The sequence below is a fragment of the Acaromyces ingoldii genome (assembly GCF_003144295.1).
Source record: "Acaromyces ingoldii strain MCA 4198 unplaced genomic scaffold FA10scaffold_4, whole genome shotgun sequence".
Taxonomy (NCBI): Eukaryota; Fungi; Basidiomycota; class Exobasidiomycetes; order Exobasidiales; family Cryptobasidiaceae; genus Acaromyces; species Acaromyces ingoldii.
Window position 1 is genome coordinate 1923786 of NW_020290250.1, and position 19876 is coordinate 1943661.

Sequence of the window (19876 nt, forward strand, 5' to 3'; positions counted from 1 at the left end):
ACCTGCTTCGCCGTTCCATTCTTCACTTCTCGGCAGTCGTTTTCAGCAGCTTCATAACGCACATCAAGGCTCGTTTCAACACCAGCGGCAATTGCCCAACTATCCATCTGGCACTAGGTCAACAAGCCCGCATCTACACCATTCGGGCCACGACGCTTCAGCATCCAAGGACCTCTCTCTCTCCAATTCTTTCTTCGTGCAACTTCGCCGTTTGGGTTTTGGGTTCTTCTGGCCTCAGACCTCATCTCACATAGAGGGACGCAATCACTGTAGCAACAAGCGACGATCGGTCACCTCTAATTATCGACAAGCAAACCCCCCTCCCTTTATCCGGCTGGCCGTCTCTTTCGATATCCGCGTGACTCGAGTTCCCACCACCGTGTAACTTGCATTCCCTTTGTTGTTGTTGTATCGTTGCGCGCGCCCGGCCCCCTTTCCTGTTTCCCCGGCGTCGCCCAACTGTTTCTTTTCAGGATCCGCCAACCGCTCCGCAACCGATTAGCAGGACAGCACCATGATCGCTGCAATGAGACCTGCTGAACACCTCGCGCATCACCACCACAACGCCCATGCCGCCAGCGCGCCGTCACCACAACAACCGAGGGGCTCCGTTACTGCTGCACGGAACCAGTCACCATCACCAATGAAGAACAACAGCGGCAAGAACAGCCCGGCGATTGCAAACGCAAATGCAGGCGCGAATGCAACCGCCAAGGGCAAGGGATCGCTGCAGCGTCAGCGAAAGGCACCGGCCAACAAGCAGGCCACATCTGTCCAGGACATTTTTGAGAGCAGCAGCAACAACAATGGAGGGACTGGGCCAAATCAGTCAACGCCAGGCCTCTTGACGCTCAGCAGGCCGATTGGAGACGTGGCAGAAGACGAGGCGCCAGCACCCTCGCAGTCGCGCAAGGGAAAGAAGAAGGCAGGCCAGGGCAAGAGCGACGACAAGGACGGCAAGGCGGCCCAGCCACGCAAGAAGAAGGGCGACGAGAAACCTCCGTCGCCGTCGATGCTCTCCAAGTCGGCGCCTGTAAACGCCTCGGCTTTAGCGGCCGGCGAGACCACCAATGGCGCCGAGTCGTCGGCACTGACGTGGCAGCAGCAGCTCCTGGCAGGCGAGCCGAGCAAGGGCGCTTCTATCAAGAAGGCCACCAAGCCATCCAAGAAGGCAGCCAAGGACAAAGACAAGGCAACTGCCGGTGCAGCCAAGGAGAAGGACAGCCTGACGTGGCAGCAGGCGCTCCTCGGCTCGGGCAAGCCCCGAGGGCCGACGTTTGACGTCTTTGCCGATGCTCGCGATGCAGCCACCTTTGGCTCTTCCGGCGCCTCGACACCTACTGGCACTATCTCCCACAGCAAGGCTGCAGGAAACAAGTCAGGCGCAAAGGGACGCCAGAGGGCCGACAGTGCCGGCGAGGCATCGATGATCAACGGCCAGTACGACCGGGACCACAAGCGGGGCGCCTCGATGGGCGCCTCTGTCCACCTCGGCATCAAGCCCTCTTCGTCTGCGTCCCTGTCCTCGGGCGTGGGCGGTGGAAGCCCCTCGACGCCCGTCAAGCTGGCCTACGCCGGCCCCAACTTCCACAACTCGCCCTCGCCGGCGAGCCTGCCGATGCCCAAATTCAACAGGGGCACCCGTTCCTCTGCCAAGGGCGGCCCTTCGGCTCTGAGAGAAGTCGGCGACTCGAGCTTTGCGTCTTCTTCGACGGCGTCATCCAACGGAGACTCAGACGAGGATGACTCAAGCATCGACCCCGCTCGCTTCAGGCGCGAGCAGACGGCGCCAGCCGAGCTCACGCCCCAGGCGCACAGCTCGCCGTTTGGCCAGCCGCAGCGGGGCCAGGCCCCCTCGCCGGACCGCTCTGCTACCATCGAGACGCTGCTGGCTAAGATGATGATGCCTTCGTCGTCTTCAGGCCTGTCGCAGCAGTGACCAGCGACTCTCTTCCTGTCCTCTGATCGATCCGGAACCGCCTTTTCTTTCCAATTATTCTCGACTTCACGTTCCCACGATTCTGCCGTATTGCATCATTCGACTCTGATCGATATCCGACGGCTTTCTTCGCGCCCGCTGTTCTCTCGCTTCTCGCCTTCTCTTTTTCTCGACTCAGGTTCCGCTGCTGTTTTTGTGTGGGTCAAGAGCTTGCAAATGAAAAGACGCATCTTGACCCGTGGGCGTCGACGACGAAGGAGGTCTCTCTTCTCGCTATGCTGCGAAGTCGAGCCTTTCTTCACTCTTCGCGACCCCACTCTTTCTTTTCTTCTTCTTCTACTTCTTCCAACCTCGCGGCAATGTCGGCTTTTCTTCTCTTCTTCGCCGGCTTTCTCACTCATCTGAGACGCAACGACGCCGTCCTCTCGCGACATCTTCAAGGCGGCGCAATACGGTCTTCTCCTCCCACACCCACACCGATACCAACACATCGACCACCGGCTTACACAGCCTTCTCCTTGCCCTCCTCACTGCCCCTCACGTCCACAAACGTTACCCTCTGACACGATCCCGTCTTCCCTACCTTCCATCATCTCACTCACTCTCCACGACTTTACCCTCCCCATCTTCCCACATCACCCCATTCACCCATTATTTCCCCCAACATCTGTACCCCTTCACCTCCCTCGCACGGCTTCTGCTCTAGGAGTCCTCCTGGTTGTATCGCATGAAGCAATATCACTCCATCCACTCGTTCTAATGCTGTTGTCCATTACACCAAGATTGTATGCCTCTAGACGAGAACAGGGCTGTCAATGACGCTGTAGCCCACGGCGACGCCACCTTCGTCGCTCTCGCGTGCTTTTGTCCTCAGCAGGTGGCCCCCGCTCTTTTCGTGCACAATGTCGACGCCTCCTGGCCCACTTTGCCCTTCACGAAAGAGGACGGCGCCAAATGCGCCCAGCTCCGAGATGACGTCGGGCGCTAGGATGGCCGACTCGCCGGGCGTGGCGCTCCCTAGGCCCGCGCGGATCAGGTGGTTGCCCGTCCCCGCCGGCGGCCGGATCAGGCGCATGAGAATGTAGCCCTCGCGCTCCTTGACCGCTGAATCTGCCCCTGCCCCTGTCTCTGTCCCCGCTCCTGCTGTTGCACCCTTGGCCGCATCCCGGGCGTCCATTGCGGCCAGCGCCGGCGGAATGTCGGCGCGATAGATATTGTTGCCGCCGCCCTCGCGCTGGGGCTTCATGACAAAGTCCTCGGGCGTCGTCTGTGCCAGCGCCAGGCCCTTTTTACCAAGCTCCGACGAGTCGAGCGGGTACATGTCCATGAAGCTCGCGCGCAGCTGCTGAATCGCAGTGTTATTGTCGCCGCTGCTGCCGAGGAGCGACTCGAGGAGGTTCGGCTCGCAGAGGACCTGCTGCACCTTTTTGGCGCCCGCCAGCTGCAGCGCCACGGTCGGGCACTTGATCGCCAGGGACCGCTCGAGGAGGAGGCGCGTGGCCCACTGCGCCGCGCCGGGGTAGTCGGCGGGGCTGTAGCCGGCACGAAAGTAGACGACGGAGATTTCTTGCGATGGCGTCTGCCCCGGCAGTGAGACGAGGAGGCGCCGCTCAGGGCCCTCGAGAACGGCACCGTTGCCCGAAAGCTGGTCGAACGTGGCGCGCTGCACCTTGATTCCTCTGCGGTCGCAATGTTCTTCTAAGCTTCTCCATTTCAAGGTTGAATTAGGGCGAGCACTCACCGCTCAGACAGGCCGTACTCGATGAGACGCTGGTCAAATACGTTTCGTTCGCCGTCCTGCACGACAAAGAGGACGACCGGCGCGGTGCCTTCAGGCTTGTGCGACACGACGTAGGCTGTATGCGCCGCCGAAAGGCCATCGACGAGTGTGTCCAGCGCCTCGTTGCGCGGGATGTTGGCTGCGTTTGTGAGATGCGGCGAGACGTTGCAGAAGCCCGTTGTTTGTGCCAGATATCTGCTCAAGACGTTCCATTAGCCTGCTGCAATCTCAGCCAAGGGAATGAGTAAATGGAAGCACGCACCGATGCATGTCTGCGACGCGCGTGCAGAGCGCGCCAAAGCTGCTCGAAATGGTGTTGAGCTCGACCTGCTTGATCTGCAGCCCCTGCTCAGGGTCCTCGTGGAGGAGGTAGTCCGATCGAAAGAGACCCAGGTGCAGCTTCTGCACAGCGCCCTCTTTCCGAACGGCCGTGTAGATGTCCCAGAGCGCCTTTTGAAAGTCGTCGACCTGAATGACGCTGCCGCCAATGACGCGGGTCAGGAGGGCATCGTCAGTGGAGATGCGCGCATACAGGGCATTGTACAGCGGCTGCAGCGCCTGCGAGGCGGCGTAGAGGCTGCGTGGAAAGGGGGAGGGAAAGAGCGCGAGGGGCGCATGGATCGCCGAGTCGAGCGCAGGGCCAGCTGAGCCCGCCGGCACAGGAGGGCGGTAGAGGATGGAGTGGGAGAGCGCGTAGTCGGTGGCAGTCTGCGACAGGTAGGCCAGCTGCGCCTCATTGGCCTTGGGCGGCCACTGTGGCAGCCTTGCCGTTGCCATTGTCGCCTAGTATCCTATGTCCGGGTCCTCACAGTCCGGACCAGGAAGAAAGGTGGCTCGAGCTCGCACAGGGGAAGCGCACGTGACGCCAACGGGTGATCGCGGACGCACGGAAAAGGCCTTGCTTTTTCGCACCGGCCGGCGAGAAAAATCGGGGAAAAGAAAAAACTACCTCCCCAAAAATAAAAACCAGATAGGCAAAGGCAGTCAGGCGGCCGCTTCCTCGTTTCTCCGTCTTTATCAGATTCGCTCCTATCCTTCTTCTGAACGACGACGACGACGGACAGCCCCTCTCTCTCAGGCACTGGCTACAAAAATGACGGCTGCTCTTCGTGGTATTTCCATGGCGTCCCGGAGCGCTGCCATGAGGGTGAGTGGCTTTTTATATGCGTCGACGAGGCGCGCGCGTGGCCTTGCCGGTGGGCCTCCACGTTGACCCAGACCCGCGCTACTGTGCTGTGCTCTCCAGGTCCCCGCCCGAAGGCTTGTCCAGGCACCGACAGCCCTTGCACCTTCCCGAGCCTTTACCACATCGCTGCGCATTATGGTGAGTCAATCTTCCCTTTTACTTTGCACGAATGTCTGTCTGACGCAGCAGCAGGCTGGAGGACACCGGACAGAGAAAGACACATTCGGGCCACTCGAGGTGCCCGAGGACCGCTACTGGGGTGCCCAGACCCAACGGTGGGTAGTCTCTTTCTTTTGCAGGCGCAGGCAGAGTGTCACGACTGATTGACGGACGTGAACACAGGTCACTGCAGAACTTTGACATTGGCGGGCCACAGGAGCGCATGCCCCTCCCCTTGATCCAGGCCTTTGGTGTGCTCAAGAAGGCCGCTGCCCACGTCAACAAGACCTATGGCCTGGATGCCACGGTGGCCGACGCCATCAGCCAGGCTGCCGACGAGGTCATCTCGGGCAAGCTCATCGACCACTTCCCCCTCGTCGTCTTCCAGACTGGCTCGGGCACGCAGACGAACATGAACACCAATGAGGTCATCTCCAACCGCGCCATTGAGATCCTCGGCGGCAAGCTCGGCTCCAAGGACCCCGTCCACCCCAACGACCACGTCAACATGAGCCAGAGCAGCAACGACACGTTCCCCACGGCCATGCACGTCTCGGCCGTCCTCGAGATCACAAAGTCGCTCCTGCCTGCCCTCGAGGAGCTCCACGAGGCCCTGGCAAAGAAGCAGGCCGCCTTTGAGAACATCATCAAGATCGGCCGCACCCACCTGCAGGACGCCACGCCGCTCACCCTCGGCCAGGAGTTCTCGGGCTACGTCAAGCAGGTCGAGAACTCGATTGAGCGTGTCAAGGGCGTTGTCCCTCGGCTCAGCCTCCTCGCCCAGGGCGGCACGGCTGTGGGCACGGGCCTCAACACCTACAAGGGCTTCGACTCCAAGGTCGCTGCTGAGATTTCCAAGCTGACGGGCGTCCACTTTGAGACGGCCCCCAACAAGTTTGAGGCCCTCGCCGCGCACGACGCCATCGTCGAGGCCAGCGGTGCCCTCAACACCGTTGCCGTCAGCTTCATGAAGATTGCCAACGACATTCGCTACCTCGGTTCGGGTCCCCGCTGCGGCCTGGGCGAGCTGTCGCTGCCCGAGAACGAGCCCGGTTCGTCGATCATGCCGGGTAAGGTCAACCCGACGCAGTGCGAGGCCCTCACGATGGTCGCCGCCCAGGTCATGGGCAACAACACGACGATCAGCGTCGCCGGCTCCTACGGCCAGTTTGAGCTCAACGTCTTCAAGCCAGTCCTGATCAAGAACCTGCTCCAGTCGATCCGGCTCCTGGCCGACGGCGCCCGCTCCTTCACCAAGAACTGCGTCGTGGGCATCGAGGCCAACGAGGACCGGATCGGCAAGCTGCTCAATGAGAGCCTCATGCTCGCCACCATTCTCAACTCGCACCTCGGCTACGACAAGGTGGCGCAGTGCGCAAAGAAGGCCCACAAGGAGGGCACCACCCTCAAGGAGGCCACCGTCACCCTTGGCTACCTCACCCCCGAAGAGTTTGACCAAAAGGTCCGGCCGGAGCTCATGCTGGGCCCCGACGAGCCGCCCAAGTAGTAGAGGCGGCCCTGCATGTAGAGCAATCAACCCCCCTTAGATGGAAAAAATTAAAGTAATGGATTTCTTCTTTTTTTGGCAGCCAAGATGGTGAATGCTGCCGGTGCATATAGGTTATCATCGCGAGTGATCGGGTTCAAATGATAGCATACAATTGTGGTACAGTACAGTGAGAAGAAATAGTCATTCTGGGCGACATGTTGCTACGCTGGGTCCATCTCTCTCAGGAAGCCCCAAGCGGGTCCACTCTCGAGCCCGTTTCCACGCCGTTCCCACGCCTCCCACAGGTCTCGTTCTGTCACCGGCGTCGCGAGCCAGGCCACGGCTATGGCCGCAGCCACCACCAGCGCACCAGCGAGGGCGGCAGGCCACAGTTTGGCCGCTGCTCCTTGCGCATTGAGCGTCTTGGCCGCCTTGGCTCGCTCCTCGTGCGCCTGCTCGTCGTCGTCCTCGTCGCGGAGCGCCAGCGCGGCACCAAACAGGTCCTCGAGGCCCGTCGGCACCTCCTTTGGTCCAAAGAATCGCTGGGGACCCAGCGTGACACCAGCAGCACCCACGTCTGCCACTGCCGGTGCCGCTGTCGTCGGTGTCCAGTCCATCTCCTCGTCCTGGCCTCCTTGCGCGAGTCCATTGTGGGTTGTGTGAGGAGACTGGAGAAGCTCGTCGAGGGCGCTGCTCATTGGGTCAGACGACGGGAGCCCGTCGGCGAGGGAGAGGGGCAGCGCGCCCGCTAGTGGGTCCGTCGCCGGTCTGGACGAGGAGGAGGCGTCGCTCAGCTCGACGGGGCGCGATCGAAGCGTGACGCGCTGCGGTGAACGCAAGCGCACTGCAGTGAATGCGTGCTTGAGGAGCTGTTGAGCACGGCATTGCGTCAGTATGAGATGAGAATCGCGGGAGCAGGCTGGCGATGGCACGGAGGGGGCCACGCACCCAAAACTGCAAAAGTAGAGAGACGAAAGACAGGGCAGGGCGTACGACTGTCTCATCGAGTGGCCAGCGCAGGGAGGGAGACAGAATGAGCAGGGTGGCAGTGCGGACGAATAGCAGGCTGTGCTGGGTGCCGAGCCACACGTCGAGGCCCTGGATCCGTCTGTGATCGGCGTCGGCAAAGAAAAGATGGCTTGGATTGTAGGAGAGAGAGACGATGCTGAGCAGGATGCTGACAACAACGAGGCTTGCGTGAGCTGAGGCGGCGCTCGACGAGACAGGTCTGACGAGGCCTAATCGTCATAGTCAGCATGCATAGCCTGTCCAGACTGAAGAGTTGAATACCCACCGTGAAGTGCGACCAAGAAGCCAGAGACGGTGCAGAGGAGCCAGACGAAGCCTCGTGCACTATTCCCCCCTCGTCGGCCCGTCTTCTCTTCATCGTCTGGGCGACGCGAGCCGTTAGTCTGGTCGTCTTTCCTGGCTCGCCGCTCGAGAAGCGACTTGTAGATGAGTTGCCGTGCCATGCGGTCCTTCTCCTCGATGCGGGCCTGCACCATGGGCTGGCATGCTTTGCACAGCGGCGGGTACCTCCTCTGGAGCGCCTCGCGCCACTCGCGCTCGCGCCCATGTCCGACGTCGTCCAGGTCAGACTCACCCTCGGCGTCGTGCGAGGCGAGCATGGACAGCACGAGCGTCTGGTTGGTCTGGCACGTGTGGCAGAAGAGCGACTTCGACTTGATCGGCGCAGAAGCAGAAAGAGGGCGAGAAGAAGGCGGCGGCGGCGGCGGCGAAGCGACGCACGCCATCGACTCGTCCCACGTCGCCAGGCCCCCAACCTGGGCGGCATCGTACCTGTTCCAGCACCTGCACGAGGAGCAGTACCACGCTTCCTGCACCGTGCCTACGCTCCTCCGCAGCGTGCTTGCGCTGCTCGTTCCGCCCAGATCGTCTTGGTGCTCGTCCGAGGGAGGAAGCGGGGGCACAATGAGGCTGACTTCGTTGCAGAAATGGCAGCGCCGCGTCGGATAGGCGCCCGAGTCCCCCTCTCCCTCGTCGTCCCCCTTCCGTCGCCGTCGTTGCCACCGACGGCCCTGTCGCCCCGGCAAGAAAGACATCATCGTCACTGCCAACAGCGCGCGCGTGACCCGTGTTTTTCTTTTGCGACGTTGGAAACAGAGGCCGGATCCAAAAAACAAAAAAATTTAGATTGAAAAAGGGCTGGTTCGACGTGCGTCGGCTCGGAAGCTCGGTCTTTTCTCGCAGCCGTACGCACGGCTATTTATCCCCCCACAATTCTTCCCCTGCTTCTCGGTCTCACTCCTGCTTGTCGCTCTGGACTTCCATGCTCCCGCGCCTCGCTGCTCTCCGCCCGCTCAGCACCGCCGCCATGTCCGCCAAGAAGAATCTCATCTCGTTCCACTACGACGTCGTCTCGGTGAGCGCGCCACCCTCCTCTTTGCTTTGTAAATGACTGGCCACTGACTACTGCCACTGTTCTTGTCTCAAAAGCCATGGTCGCTCATCGCCTTTGAGGTGCTCCTGCGCCTGCGTCCCGCCTGGGACTGCGACCTGGATCTGCGCCCCATGAACCAGAACTACATCATGAAATTCTCGCAGAACAAGCCGCCGATGTTCGTGCCCAACAAGGGCGCCTACATGTCCCTCGAGCTGCGCCGCGCCGCATCCCTCTTTGGCGTCGAGGGCCTCAGCATGCCCTCGGGCTTTCCTGTCGACACGACGGGCGCCCAGCTGGTGCTGCGTGCGCTCAAGGATGCGTCCGACAGCGAGGCGCTGGCGCAGGCCACGCGCGCATTCATGAGCGCCGTCTGGAAAGAGGACCGGCCCGTCAAGACGGCCGCCGACATCAAGGCCGTCCTCGTCGACAGCAAGATCCGCCTGCCCGCGCCGGCGAGCACAGACCTCGACGCATTCATTGCGCGGGCACTGGAGAAGGACTCGTTTGCGCGCCTCAAGGAGGAGACGCGCATCCTCGTCGAAGAAGAAGGCGCATTCGGCGTGCCGTGGATCATTGTCACGCGCGCCAGCGACGGCCGCACCGAAAAGTGGTTTGGTTCCGACCGCTTCGAGGTGCGTTCTGGCACTCTTTCTCACTGTGCAAATCCGAGAAGAAGACAAGAGAATGCTGACTCGTTTCCGCGCAGCAAATCGCCGCGTTCTTGGGCCAGCCGTACAAGGGCGTGTTTGGCGACTCGCGCATTCCCCGTCTGTAACGAATCGTATCTCCCTGGCTGGTAGTCCGCACAACACTTGCTTGTCTGCTACGCATTCATTGCTCCAAATTAACATTCATTTCCAACAGCAAAGAAAAGAGTATGTGCATGGCTCCAGAAGGAGCACAGCAGAGTCATAGGGGGTCATATAGGGAGGAGGAGCGAGACAGAGGAAACTAGCAACAAAAAGAAGAAAACACATATCCGGTCACATCGCGGGGGCGCAAAGGCCGCAAAGGAGGGTATCAGGGTCCCTTTGCCCCTTTGCCCCTTCCGTGAGAAGAGAGCGAGAGAGAGAGAGAGAAAGAGAGAGAAGAGAGAGAGATTGCTTGCTTAGGCAGCGGTGGCCTGGGCCGTCGACGTGGCAGCACCGCTGATGGCTGGTGCGACGCCAGCGGTGTTGGTAGCGGCGCCGTTGGGCAGCGTCGTCGAGCCATTGGCACCAGTGGCCGTCTTGACGGCAGCGTTGGCGGCGCCCGTCTTGGGCGTGGCGCTCGTCTGCGTCGAGGCTGCGCCGCCGACGATGGTAAAGGCAGGCGAGTGCCAGTCGGGCTTGTGCTGGGGGCCCGAGTCCTTGGCCTTCTCCTCGGCGGCGTCGAGCTTGTGCACCCAGCCGTCGGGGTGGCCCATCTGGGGCAGGATCGAGTTGCGCTTGCTCGTGGCCAGCTTGAACGTGCCCTTGCTCTCCGTCTTGGAGCCTGCGTCCTGGGAGCCGCCAAACTTCTGCTTGAGCGTGTCGAGCTTCTTGCCCTCCTCGGCGTCGCGGACGGCGACGAGGTGGTCGTTGAGCTTCTCAAAGCCGTCGCGGATGCCGCCCTCGGCCGCCTTGCAGATCTGCTTCTTGACGAGGCTCGTCGCCAGCGGCTTGGCCACCTTGGCCATGAGGTCGTGCTTGCTGCCGCGGATGGCAAAGTCGATCTTGTGGATCTTGGCCTTGACCTGCTTGACGGTAAAGACGTCGCGTCCGCCCGTCTTGGTCTCGAGCGTGACGGCAACGGTGAGGCCGTGGCCGCCGAGGAAGACGTCGGCGCTGCCCGAGTCGGTAATCTTGGGGAAGCCCTGCTTCTTCTTGACAGCCCAGTGCACGTCGCGCAGGTCCGTCTGGATCTGCGAGAGGAGCACCTTGACGGTGCCCTTGTGCTGGTCCGTGATCTTCTTGTAGGCCGACATGCGGTGGAAGTGGTGGGCGTCAATCTCAATCAGATTAGGCAGCAGGTTGGCAGGGTCGACGTTGAGGTTCTCAATGACGAGGTCCACCATCTTGTCGCTGTACTCGATCCGGGGGATGGGCACGTAGCCAATGTGGGTGAGCAGCTGGGGCAGGATCGGGTCGCGGATGTCGTCCCAGAGGTGGGGCTTGAACGTGGCCTTGCCCTCCGAGTCAAAGAAGAGGTCCTTGCCCAGCTTGTCCCACTTGGAGCCAAACTCCTTGTTGAGTGGGTCATCACCCATGGCCTTGAAGAAGTCGGCGACCTGCTGGAAGAAGTTCTCAAAGTGGGGCTGGTACTTGCCCTTTTGCTCGCCTTCGCCCGTGAAGAAGCGCTTGCCCTGGTCGCGCAGCAGCCGGCCCTGCGTGTTGGCCTCCTCCTTCATGACAAAGCCGGGCTCCTGGACGCAGCGGCGGAGGAACGTGTCGATGCGCTTGAAGAACTCCTTGAGCTCGGGGTCCTTGCCCACGTCGTTGTACAGCGTGTCGAGGGCATCGACGATGGGCTGCGTCGAGCGGCCGTTGGCAAAGCGCTCCAACAGGCGACGGAATGACTTTTGAGCCGTGTCGACGTTGTTCTCGCTCGTCAGGCTCTTGGCGTTCTGCTCCGTCTGCGTGTGCAGGTCGTTGGCCACGCCCTTGTAGTTTTCAAACGCCGTCAGGAAGTAGTCCATCGCATCCTGGTAGTCCTTGTGGCGCTGGCACTCGACGAGGACCTTCTTCAGGCGGTAGATGAAGTTGTTGCGGCGCTCCTCGGGGAAGTTCTCCTTGAAGTAGTTGACCGTCTTGTCCTTGTGCTCCTTGGCCAGGTCCTTGTGCTTGTCAGGGATCTTGGCAGCCAGCTTGTTGCCTGCTGCGGCCGCCTGGTCGGCAGCCGTCTGCTTGTTGGCCTCGACCGAGGCGTTGGGGTCCTGCGCGTCGTTGGCCGTCTGCTGGACAGCGGCGGCGACGTCCTGCTTGCCCTCCTCCTTCTTGTCGGCGGCCTTGTTGGCCTTCTTGAGCGCCTCGGGAATGTCGTCGTGGAACTCATTGTCGGGCGCCGGGTGGTCCACCGTGGCGAGCTTGTCCTCGTTGGGGCGCGCCTTGCCGGCAGCAAACTGAGCCGCATCGGCAAACATGTCGCGGCCAATGAGGCCAAAGTCGCTAAAGAGCTTGCGTGCCTCGCCGTTGCGAAGGAAGAGCTTGACGAGGGTGCGCAGCGCCTCGCTCGCCGTCTCGGCGTCCTTCTGGGCCTCGTCCTTGGACACGGGCACCTTGAGACCCGTCGCGCCCTTGTAGTCGGCCTTGGTGGTGTGGAAGAGGAAGTTCTGGAACTCCTCGTTGGGGTTCTTCTCGAGGACCATGCGGCGCATCACCTCGATGATCTCGCGGATGTCCTGCACGAGCTTGCGGCCGTCGGGGCTCAGCTTGTCCAGGTCCACGGGGCTCGTCTGCTGCGTGTAGCGGAGCGCCTTGTCGATCTGCTCATTGTCCGGGTAGCGTCCTTGGCGGAAGGCCTGGAGCACGCCGTAGAACTTCATCTTTCGGTTGACGTCGGCCTCCTTGAACTTGGCATCTTGCGCGAGCGTCACGGCATTGGCATCGACCTTGTCGCCAACCTGCGACTTGGAGGGGGCCACTTTGGACATGGTGTCGTCGATATTATTAATCAAGCCTGCCATGGGGAGATAATGCGTCAGTTGTGCTGCTCGATGATGGTATGCAGGCCTGCCTGTGCGTTCCTCCTCGACGCCAACGTGGGGGCGAAGAAAGCAGACGCCCGTGATGCGTGCACAAGCCACCTTCCTTTCATTTCATTTCCGTCGTCACTCACCTGTGCAAGGGCTTGAGGGTGTGTTTTCGTTTGAGAGAGATTAAAGTAGATGGGATATAACTGTAGCGGCGACGCAATGGTCAGCGATCCACAAGGTGATGTGCATCCTCCTCCCCACGCTCTCCTCCTACCACTCACCTAGATCCTTGGTATCGGTACAAAACTATTTCAACAAGACCCCGTGGTAATCAAAGCAAGGGTAGATGGGGGTAGGTGATGGTAGTAGTAGTGGAGCGAAGGAGAGAAGGAGGAGGTCAGACCCTTTTATTTGGTCCCCCGGGGGGTGCGAAACGACGACCAAAGTTGCCCTTGGGCTACAGTAGTTACGTACGCATCTGGACTGGCTCTTCGCAACACACAGGGTCGAACGTTTTTCGACAGGGCTGGCACTGCCCCACGGCCTCTCAAACAAGACGCATCGATTGCCTTCAATAATCTCCGCCCCTGCCCAAGAAATCTTGTCCTGATCGTGGCCTCTGTACTGCTGCTGCCACACAGTGCTCCTTCTTTTTTATGTTGTCACTGGCACAAAGGGCTGGGGGGGAGGGGGGAGAGGCGGGGGGAAGGTGCGGCAGGAAGAAATGACGACACGCTGCAGTCTGCATGCGGCCAACGTCAGCGACGCGTTTTTTCCTTCCTCGCTCGGGCCAGGCCAGTTGGCGCGCGTAGTAGATGCAACAACACAAAAAACTTTTCCCTGTGCTCTACCGCATTTGACGAGTCGTGGCCTCTCCATCCTCGTGACCTGATCAAAATCTACCACCACTCTACCACATTACTGTAAATAGAAAAGTTTTCTCTTGCGTCTCCAGGATGCACAACGTCATATGATCTGATGGGAGGCGGGCAATCGCAACTTCGCGTGCCCTTCTCGCTCCCTCGCTCGAAGGGTCCACGGTGGTCCGCTCGGCCTCTTTCATTTTGATCCGTGCGGCAACCCCAGGTTGGTGATTCATTTGGTGGCCTTACATTTCTCAACGGCCACAGAGAGTCAGTCCTCTCTAGCGGCCCTCGGACAAAGCTCCGCCCAAACAGATAACAGCCACGTCATCTGAATCCGTCATTTCACAGCGGAGGACAAACAGGATAGCTACTGCTCTTCATTTGTTGTTGTTTCAGACACCGGGGTAAGAGAGAAGAAGGAAGAGGAGAGATCCGTGGAAGAATACAACGAGGAAAGAAATCGAGGGTGGGCGAGGCGAAGGAGATGATGAAGAGAGATACTACCCAAGATACTGCTACTGATACTCATACTTGTACACGCAGAGGAGAGAGGAAAGAAGAGAGAAGCGAGGAAAAGAGAGATAGAAAGAAGAGACTAGAAATGAGAAGAAGAAGGGAGAGAGAAAGAGTAGAGAGGAAGCTACGACGAAGCCAAGTCGCTTACGTCGAGCACCACCAGGGTCCGGTCGGCCTGTGAAAGGGCAAGGTGTTGCTTGTTTGAAGATGACAGACTGCCGCGCTTCTCCTCCTGCGATTGGTTCGGGGCCTGGTCGGATTGCTGCGGCTTCTGCTCCTCCTCTTCTTCCTGCATCGGGGCGCCGCTACCGCTCTTGACCTGGTCGTCCTGACCAGAAGTGCGCTGAACGTGCCAGGTGACATCAAAGATGCCGCCGGTGCCGGCATAGGCCTTGACGAGGCTGCCGTCGGCGACGCTCGTGACAAAGAGCCGGTGGTCCATGCCTCCAGTGACGAGGAAGCGTGCATCGGGGCTGAAGCACACGCTGTAGACCGAGTCCGTGTGCTGGTCGACGACGCGGAGACAGCTGCCGTTGTCGGCATTCCAGATGCGGGCCGTTGCGTCAAAGGAGGCCGTCGCCAGGAGACGTGGGCCGCCATCGGACCTCTTGGGTGCCCAGGCCACGGCGTAGATTTCCTTGGTGTGGCCCTTGAGGACATGCCTGCACAGCTCGCTGCGGTTCGACCCCGCTGCCGATGCTGCCAATGATGAGGAGGAGGAAGACCCGTTGACCGCATCTTGAGACTCTGCTTGAATATGAGAGGTTGAAGAAGACGCAGCGGCCGCCGTCGCATCGGTTGCCTGTGTCGTCGACTCCTCATCGACGTCCATGTCTGCACTGCCGCCCCGCGCCGAGGGCCTGGGCGTTGAGCGCTCACGCTTGCTGACCTTGACGTCGCTGAGCGACGAGGCAACGCCGCTGGCCGACGACGAGGCGAGGATGGCGTCCATGCTCCAGATGCGCGCCGTCATGTCGTCCGAGACCGAGGCCAGGAGGCTGCCGGTGGGGTCGAAGCGGATCGCATTGACCTCGTCGTCGTGGCCCCGCAGTGTCTTGACCGGCTTGGTCTCGCCGATGCGGAGAATGTTGACGCTGTTGTCGGCGCTGCACGTGGCAAACGTCGCATCGTCGCCCATGCCTGGCTGGCTGTCGCTCATCGAGCCTGTCATCCAGTCAATGTCGAGGACCGAGTCAGAGTGCAGGCTGTACTGCTGCCGCACTTTGCCGCTCCCCAGGTCCCACACGATGGCCGTGCCGTCGGCAGAGCCAGTGAGGATGAGGTTGCCCTTGCGGTTCCATCGAACGCCAAAGATGGGGCCCTGATGCATCGACATGACAAGGTGCAGGTCGCCCTGCGGGGTCCAGAGCCGGAGGATGCCGTCGTAGGACCCGCTCGCCAGCAGCGTCCCGTCGGGGTTCCAGCTGAGCGCACTGACGTCCTTGGAGTGCGTCGCTGGCAGGTGCTTGCACACTGCCGGCGGTGGCGCTGCATCGACGGCACTTTCGACGCCGTCGGCCTCTGCGATTATGGCTGAGCCAAGGTCCCAGATGCGCACTGTTGCGTCGCCGGCGCCCGTGGCCAGCAGGCCGGGCACCGTCGGGTTCCAGGCCGACAAGAAGACCTCGGCAGAATGTCCACGGAAGCGGAACACGTCGGTGTCGGCCACCTCCTTGCTCTTTGCTACTGCGCTCAGCGTCGGTATCCGATTCGCCTCGGCTGCCTTGGCTGCCTTTGACTCTTTTAACGCTGCGGACGGCGATGCATTTGCTGCAGACGACTCGTCGCTGGCGTTCTTCTTCTTCTTCTTTTTCTTGCCAGCTGGTCCCCGGACTTCGTCGACAGCTGAGGCTTGGGCAGCAGCCGCCGTCTTGCCTTTGCCTCCGCCAGGACCCTTGCCGTTTCGGCCCCCATTGCCGTGGCCGTTGCTGCCGCTTCGTGGTGTCGGCGCGTCATCCTCTTCCTCGTCGCCCTCGGCAGCTGCATTGTCCTCCTCTTCCCCTGAGGCGGCATTGGGCACGGATCCCCGGCCGTTGATTCCCCTTGCTGAACCAGACGCTTCCTCGGTCGTATCCCTCCTCGCTCTCTTCTCGTTACGACTGGCTCCGCCGCCTGACTTGGCAGTCTTTCTCTTCGAAGACGATGGTCCGGGCGTCGTCTCTCTCGGGCTATCTGCATCGAGCTTCGTCTTTGACGATGCAAGCTGCGACGACGTCGACGTCGATGCGACAGCCTCCTCTGCCGCTGTGGAGCCTGTCCCTGTCCCTGTCCCTGCCTCTGCTGTGCCTGGATGGAGCCCATTGACCTTGGCCAAGGTGCCTGGCGAAGGCGCACCCATCGACGAGGCCCGCGACGTACTCTTTCTCGACGACTCGCCTCCGCCTCCGACTCGATCGGCCTGCGTCTGCACCGACATCTCCTTGCGCGTGCTCACTTCGGCCGGTGGTGGCGATGGCGTGAGCTTCCTTGGCACCGGCGTCGTCTCCTTGGACGGCGTTGGTCTCGGCTGGCCGTCGCAGACGTGTGCGGGTCCCACGAGGGAAAAGGCGGCCGAACATGGCTTCTCGCTTCCGTCCTGAGGGAGCAGAAGAGTCTCAGCATGCCTGTATTCTACCAAACTTTCTGGACACCTGGCATTTACTAACCGGATTGACATGGGCTTCGACGGCGAGATACAGGAGGCCCTTTTGGAGCACCTTGACGAGCTGGCCGGGCTCGATGACGGCCTCTTTGCTCAGCGGCTCCTCATCGAGCCGGCTCTCGTGTCTGAGCGAGAAGCAGCTGTGGTGGAAGCCTGTCGAGAGGACGGTCAGCTGCGGCCAAGCGAGCGAGCATAGAGGGAGGGGGCAAAGCAAAGTGGATCCAACTCACCTGACTCCTTGAGGTAGTGATAGATCAAGAGGTTGATCTGCGAGGCCGTACAGACTGGCGCCATGGTGGATGGCGATGCAGAGACGGGCGCAGCAACCTCTACGGCCTCCTTCTCCCGTGCACGGATTGATGGTCGCCTCTCGCCCCCGCTCTCGTCTTCTGTTGATGGACGAAGTGAGCAATAGCCTGGTTGGATGCTTCTATCTGGCGAAGTTGGACCCGGTCAGCGGCATCCGTCCTTGGCTCGACCGTAGTCGCAAGCCTGGGGCACGAGGAAGGGCTGGATGGGCGGCGAGCAAGCTCAGCTCAACGAGCCTCGGCGATCGGCGATGTCGACTGGCGACGGCCCTGCAGTAGTAGTCGACAAGTCTCAAGCTCCAAGCAAGCCAGACTCGTCGCTGCCAATAGAGCCTTCTCTCGAATGCGGTCCCCAGGAGTAATCTGCCAAATTTTATTTTTCCCTCCTGAGTGGATCGTCGATGCTGGCTTGCGACGGAGGCGAGCTGCTGATGCGACTGATAAAAGCGAATTGGGGGAAAAAAAAAGGAAGGAGGGAAATCCAAAAAGAGGAGGGGTCAAGATGGAGAGAAAGAGTCCTTCAAGAGGTAAGAGAGCGTGGTGTCGGCGAGAGCGGCGCTTCGGTTGAGGACTGTGGTCGGTAGAAGTAGGGGTAGGAAGGGTGGTGGTTGCCTCGGTTGGCAGTAGTAGTCATGGGTGAAGGTGCGAGAGCGAGGGACTGGTCGACCGAGAGGACTTATTTTTTAGAAAAAAGGAAAAGGGCAAAAAAAAAGAGCGAGAGGGGACAAAGAGAGGCAGAGTGCCGTTGAACGCGCGTGCGTCGCCTCGAGTCGTCTCGCTAAGCACACCTGGAATCATGCTGTGCAGACGCGCTCTCTTTCGCTCCCTCTCCTAGTCGTGCCTCATCCAAAGCTATCAACAGCAAACCTACCTGTCGAGCTCTCTGCAGACTCGACTCAACCCTTACACCCGCTGGTCCACTCCTAGACGAGAATCGCGAGCGCAGCAGGAGCAAGCAGCTCGTTAGTCGAATCCAATACAAGAACGTACAGCGAGCGACGCGTGGGTGGAATTGAAAATTAAGTCTCGCTAGGCCCGAGGGAAGGAAGCTAAAAGTCTCGAGAGCAAAACTTCGTCGCGCTCGCAGAAGAGACAGACAGCCAGCAGCAGCAGCAGTACAGCCCTTTCTTCGTTGGCAACGCCAGAGAGACACCATGGCCGTGCTCAATCTCGCGTCGACGGTGAGCTCGATCCCGATTGCGACGCGGAGTCTGACGGCGGCGCTGCTCTTCTTCACCCTCTTTCTCGCCCTGCTCCGGCTCACCTTGACGCCCATCGGCCTCCATGTCATCAGCTTCAGCAAGGACGACTCTGCCGTCGCCTTTCCCTGGCTCGTCATTGTCCCCGGCAGCAGCTTCCTCTATCCCTGGTTTGTGTCTTTTGTCCTGCTATGTACCTCGCGTGCTGACTCCTAGTTCGCCATCCAGGACGCTGATCACGTCGGCCTTTTGCGAGACGACGCTCATCGAGTTTCTCATCTCGGCTGTCTCGCTTCCCCTGGCCGGGCGCTACCTCGAGCGCATCTGGGGCCCGCTTGAGCTTGTGCGCTTCTCGGCCATTGTCATCGTCGGCTCCAACATCATTGCCTGGTTCATCGCCCTTGTCCTCTTTGCCGTCACCCGCGGCGAGGTGGGCATGTATGGGACTCAGTACCACGGCCTCGAGGCGCTCCAGACCGGCTTCCTCGTCGCACTTGCCCAGCTGATTCCCGAGCACCAGATCCAGCTGCTCAAGGGTGCCGTTCGCATCCGTGTCCGGGTGAGTTGCGCAAACGCCCTCTCTATGTTGGCAAGTGACGCTGACCGATGACCTCTACAGGACCTGCCCATGGCCTACGTGACGTTCTCCAACATCACCTGCCTGCTCGGCTACCCGAGTCCCTTTATCCTCATCCAATTTGGCTGGCTGCTCTCCTGGGCCTACCTTCGCTTCTTCAAGCCGGGCGAAGGGGGTATCCGCGGCGACCGCTCCGAAACGTTTAGCTTCGTCTCGTGGTTCCCGCCCTTTTTGCACACGCCCGTCACCATCATCTCCAACTTCCTCTATGGGATATTCATCAAGCTCGGCGTCGTGCAGCCGTGGCACTACAGTGCCCTCGGCGACGTCGAGCTGGGTGTCGGCGCCGGTCTTCCCGGTATGGCTGTTGGGGTGGGAGGCGCAGGCGCAGGATCAGGCGGAGCATCGGGAGGGTCAGGTGGAGGACAAGGAGGTCACGCAGGCGGCCAGGCCACGACGGCGAGGCAGGAGGCTGAGAGAAGACGGGCGATGGCTCTCAAGGCGCTCGACCAACGGGTCAAGGCCGGCGCAGCAGCCGCTGCTGCAGCCGGCTCATCGCCAGCCTCGTCCAACTCGGCCGCTGCCCGAGCTGCAGGCGCAGGCACAGGCGCACCACCACGGACACCAGCGGCAGAGACAGCCGCGCCTCCCCACCAGGAGGCTGCGAGCGAGAAGCCAAACGCGAATGGAACACCTGCTGTGCCCAAAGTCGTCGTCTCGGACTTGACACCCGCAGACAACGACCACAGCGAGGCAGAGTCGAGCGGCGACATTGGCGTGACGCCGACAAGATAGTCAAAGAATAGAGCCTTTCCTTTCCTTTCTTTTCCTTGTACTTTCCACCATGCATCTCCTGTGAACCGGAGACTACCCTCATCCCTTTCCATATAAAGCATCTTTCCACCTCCTGACGACTGCAACCACGTACTACTACCACTACCTCTACCCCTACTGCTACGTGTGGACTAGAAACGAAATTGAAGGTTGCAAGTGATAGCTTCCCTCACGCTATCATTGGCAAGAAGGTCCACATCAAAGTTCTTGTCCGTTGCCACCCTCTCGTGGGCGGCACTTGACCTTGTCGTGGTGGCTTGCGATTCCTGACGCTGCTGCCTCTAGCGGCAAAGACCGGCTCCGAATAAACTTTCTCCCGGAGAAAG

The 19876-nt window shown here is 60.6% G+C and overlaps 9 protein-coding genes across 9 annotated transcripts; 4 read left to right on the forward strand and 5 right to left on the reverse strand.

Annotated features, from left to right (window-relative positions):
• Positions 1 to 514: 514 nt before the first annotated feature.
• On the forward strand, positions 515 to 1939 carry FA10DRAFT_261439 (hypothetical protein; the record flags this gene model as incomplete). The annotated part of the gene is made up of 1 exon (XM_025520072.1): positions 515 to 1939. One exon carries the CDS (start codon positions 515 to 517, stop codon positions 1937 to 1939), a length of 1425 nt encoding a protein of 474 aa, XP_025376866.1.
• Positions 1940 to 1986: 47 nt separating this feature from the next.
• Positions 1987 to 2581, reverse strand: FA10DRAFT_150818 (hypothetical protein). The gene has a single exon (XM_025518096.1). The coding sequence runs from the start codon at positions 2428 to 2430 to the stop codon at positions 2035 to 2037; it is 396 nt and encodes a 131-aa protein (XP_025376867.1). The 5' UTR covers positions 2431 to 2581; the 3' UTR covers positions 1987 to 2034.
• On the reverse strand, positions 2578 to 4817 carry FA10DRAFT_268191 (glutathione synthase). Its single transcript, XM_025522228.1, has 3 exons — positions 3982 to 4817; positions 3681 to 3914; positions 2578 to 3618 (listed from the first exon to the last, which is right to left on the reverse strand). Exons 1-3 carry the CDS (start codon positions 4494 to 4496, stop codon positions 2733 to 2735), a joined length of 1635 nt encoding a protein of 544 aa, XP_025376868.1. The 5' UTR covers positions 4497 to 4817; the 3' UTR covers positions 2578 to 2732.
• Positions 4702 to 6607, forward strand: FA10DRAFT_268192 (fumarate hydratase). Its single transcript, XM_025522229.1, has 4 exons — positions 4702 to 4866; positions 4966 to 5043; positions 5098 to 5180; positions 5248 to 6607. The coding sequence occupies exons 1-4, from the start codon at positions 4840 to 4842 to the stop codon at positions 6569 to 6571; spliced, it is 1512 nt and encodes a 503-aa protein (XP_025376869.1). The 5' UTR covers positions 4702 to 4839; the 3' UTR covers positions 6572 to 6607.
• Positions 6608 to 6684: 77 nt separating this feature from the next.
• On the reverse strand, positions 6685 to 8666 carry FA10DRAFT_280624 (hypothetical protein). The gene is made up of 3 exons (XM_025523632.1): positions 7848 to 8666; positions 7502 to 7791; positions 6685 to 7422 (listed from the first exon to the last, which is right to left on the reverse strand). Exons 1-3 carry the CDS (start codon positions 8617 to 8619, stop codon positions 6775 to 6777), a joined length of 1710 nt encoding a protein of 569 aa, XP_025376870.1. The 5' UTR covers positions 8620 to 8666; the 3' UTR covers positions 6685 to 6774.
• Positions 8667 to 8754: 88 nt separating this feature from the next.
• FA10DRAFT_150923 (thioredoxin-like protein) lies at positions 8755 to 9899 on the forward strand. The gene is made up of 3 exons (XM_025518098.1): positions 8755 to 8936; positions 9011 to 9589; positions 9664 to 9899. Exons 1-3 carry the CDS (start codon positions 8844 to 8846, stop codon positions 9730 to 9732), a joined length of 741 nt encoding a protein of 246 aa, XP_025376871.1. The 5' UTR covers positions 8755 to 8843; the 3' UTR covers positions 9733 to 9899.
• A 37-nt stretch (positions 9900 to 9936) lies between these two features.
• On the reverse strand, positions 9937 to 12908 carry FA10DRAFT_150919 (hypothetical protein). Its single transcript, XM_025518097.1, has 3 exons — positions 12891 to 12908; positions 12753 to 12812; positions 9937 to 12593 (listed from the first exon to the last, which is right to left on the reverse strand). Exon 3 carries the CDS (start codon positions 12565 to 12567, stop codon positions 10066 to 10068), a length of 2502 nt encoding a protein of 833 aa, XP_025376872.1. The 5' UTR covers positions 12568 to 12593; positions 12753 to 12812; positions 12891 to 12908; the 3' UTR covers positions 9937 to 10065.
• Positions 12909 to 13911: 1003 nt separating this feature from the next.
• On the reverse strand, positions 13912 to 17104 carry FA10DRAFT_151061 (WD40 repeat-like protein). The gene is made up of 3 exons (XM_025518099.1): positions 16863 to 17104; positions 16637 to 16785; positions 13912 to 16566 (listed from the first exon to the last, which is right to left on the reverse strand). Exons 1-3 carry the CDS (start codon positions 16924 to 16926, stop codon positions 14116 to 14118), a joined length of 2664 nt encoding a protein of 887 aa, XP_025376873.1. The 5' UTR covers positions 16927 to 17104; the 3' UTR covers positions 13912 to 14115.
• An 812-nt stretch (positions 17105 to 17916) lies between these two features.
• On the forward strand, positions 17917 to 19707 carry FA10DRAFT_151084 (DUF1751-domain-containing protein). Its single transcript, XM_025518100.1, has 3 exons — positions 17917 to 18309; positions 18368 to 18698; positions 18759 to 19707. The coding sequence occupies exons 1-3, from the start codon at positions 18095 to 18097 to the stop codon at positions 19509 to 19511; spliced, it is 1299 nt and encodes a 432-aa protein (XP_025376874.1). The 5' UTR covers positions 17917 to 18094; the 3' UTR covers positions 19512 to 19707.
• Positions 19708 to 19876: the final 169 nt, after the last annotated feature.

Coding starts and splice junctions, on each gene's coding strand:
- FA10DRAFT_151061 (XM_025518099.1), bottom strand. CDS start 16,926: ATGGCGCCAGTCTGTACGGCCTCGCAGATCAACCTCTTGATCTATCAC. Junction 16,786..16,862: donor TCACTACCTCAAGGAGTCAG/GTGAGTTGGATC, acceptor TCCTCTCGACAG/GCTTCCACCACAGCTGCTTC. Junction 16,567..16,636: donor TCGAAGCCCATGTCAATCCG/GTTAGTAAATGC, acceptor CTGCTCCCTCAG/GACGGAAGCGAGAAGCCATG.
- FA10DRAFT_280624 (XM_025523632.1), bottom strand. CDS start 8,619: ATGATGTCTTTCTTGCCGGGGCGACAGGGCCGTCGGTGGCAACGACGG. Junction 7,792..7,847: donor CTTCTTGGTCGCACTTCACG/GTGGGTATTCAA, acceptor TATGACGATTAG/GCCTCGTCAGACCTGTCTCG. Junction 7,423..7,501: donor CTCTACTTTTGCAGTTTTGG/GTGCGTGGCCCC, acceptor CGTGCTCAACAG/CTCCTCAAGCACGCATTCAC.
- FA10DRAFT_150923 (XM_025518098.1), top strand. CDS start 8,844: ATGCTCCCGCGCCTCGCTGCTCTCCGCCCGCTCAGCACCGCCGCCATG. Junction 8,937..9,010: donor TCCACTACGACGTCGTCTCG/GTGAGCGCGCCA, acceptor TTGTCTCAAAAG/CCATGGTCGCTCATCGCCTT. Junction 9,590..9,663: donor TTGGTTCCGACCGCTTCGAG/GTGCGTTCTGGC, acceptor GTTTCCGCGCAG/CAAATCGCCGCGTTCTTGGG.
- FA10DRAFT_150818 (XM_025518096.1), bottom strand. CDS start 2,430: ATGTGTTGGTATCGGTGTGGGTGTGGGAGGAGAAGACCGTATTGCGCC.
- FA10DRAFT_268191 (XM_025522228.1), bottom strand. CDS start 4,496: ATGGCAACGGCAAGGCTGCCACAGTGGCCGCCCAAGGCCAATGAGGCG. Junction 3,915..3,981: donor CGCGTCGCAGACATGCATCG/GTGCGTGCTTCC, acceptor CGTCTTGAGCAG/ATATCTGGCACAAACAACGG. Junction 3,619..3,680: donor GAGTACGGCCTGTCTGAGCG/GTGAGTGCTCGC, acceptor TTGCGACCGCAG/AGGAATCAAGGTGCAGCGCG.
- FA10DRAFT_151084 (XM_025518100.1), top strand. CDS start 18,095: ATGGCCGTGCTCAATCTCGCGTCGACGGTGAGCTCGATCCCGATTGCG. Junction 18,310..18,367: donor AGCAGCTTCCTCTATCCCTG/GTTTGTGTCTTT, acceptor TTCGCCATCCAG/GACGCTGATCACGTCGGCCT. Junction 18,699..18,758: donor CCGTTCGCATCCGTGTCCGG/GTGAGTTGCGCA, acceptor TGACCTCTACAG/GACCTGCCCATGGCCTACGT.
- FA10DRAFT_150919 (XM_025518097.1), bottom strand. CDS start 12,567: ATGTCCAAAGTGGCCCCCTCCAAGTCGCAGGTTGGCGACAAGGTCGAT.
- FA10DRAFT_268192 (XM_025522229.1), top strand. CDS start 4,840: ATGGCGTCCCGGAGCGCTGCCATGAGG. Junction 4,867..4,965: donor CCCGGAGCGCTGCCATGAGG/GTGAGTGGCTTT, acceptor TGTGCTCTCCAG/GTCCCCGCCCGAAGGCTTGT. Junction 5,181..5,247: donor TGGGGTGCCCAGACCCAACG/GTGGGTAGTCTC, acceptor ACGTGAACACAG/GTCACTGCAGAACTTTGACA.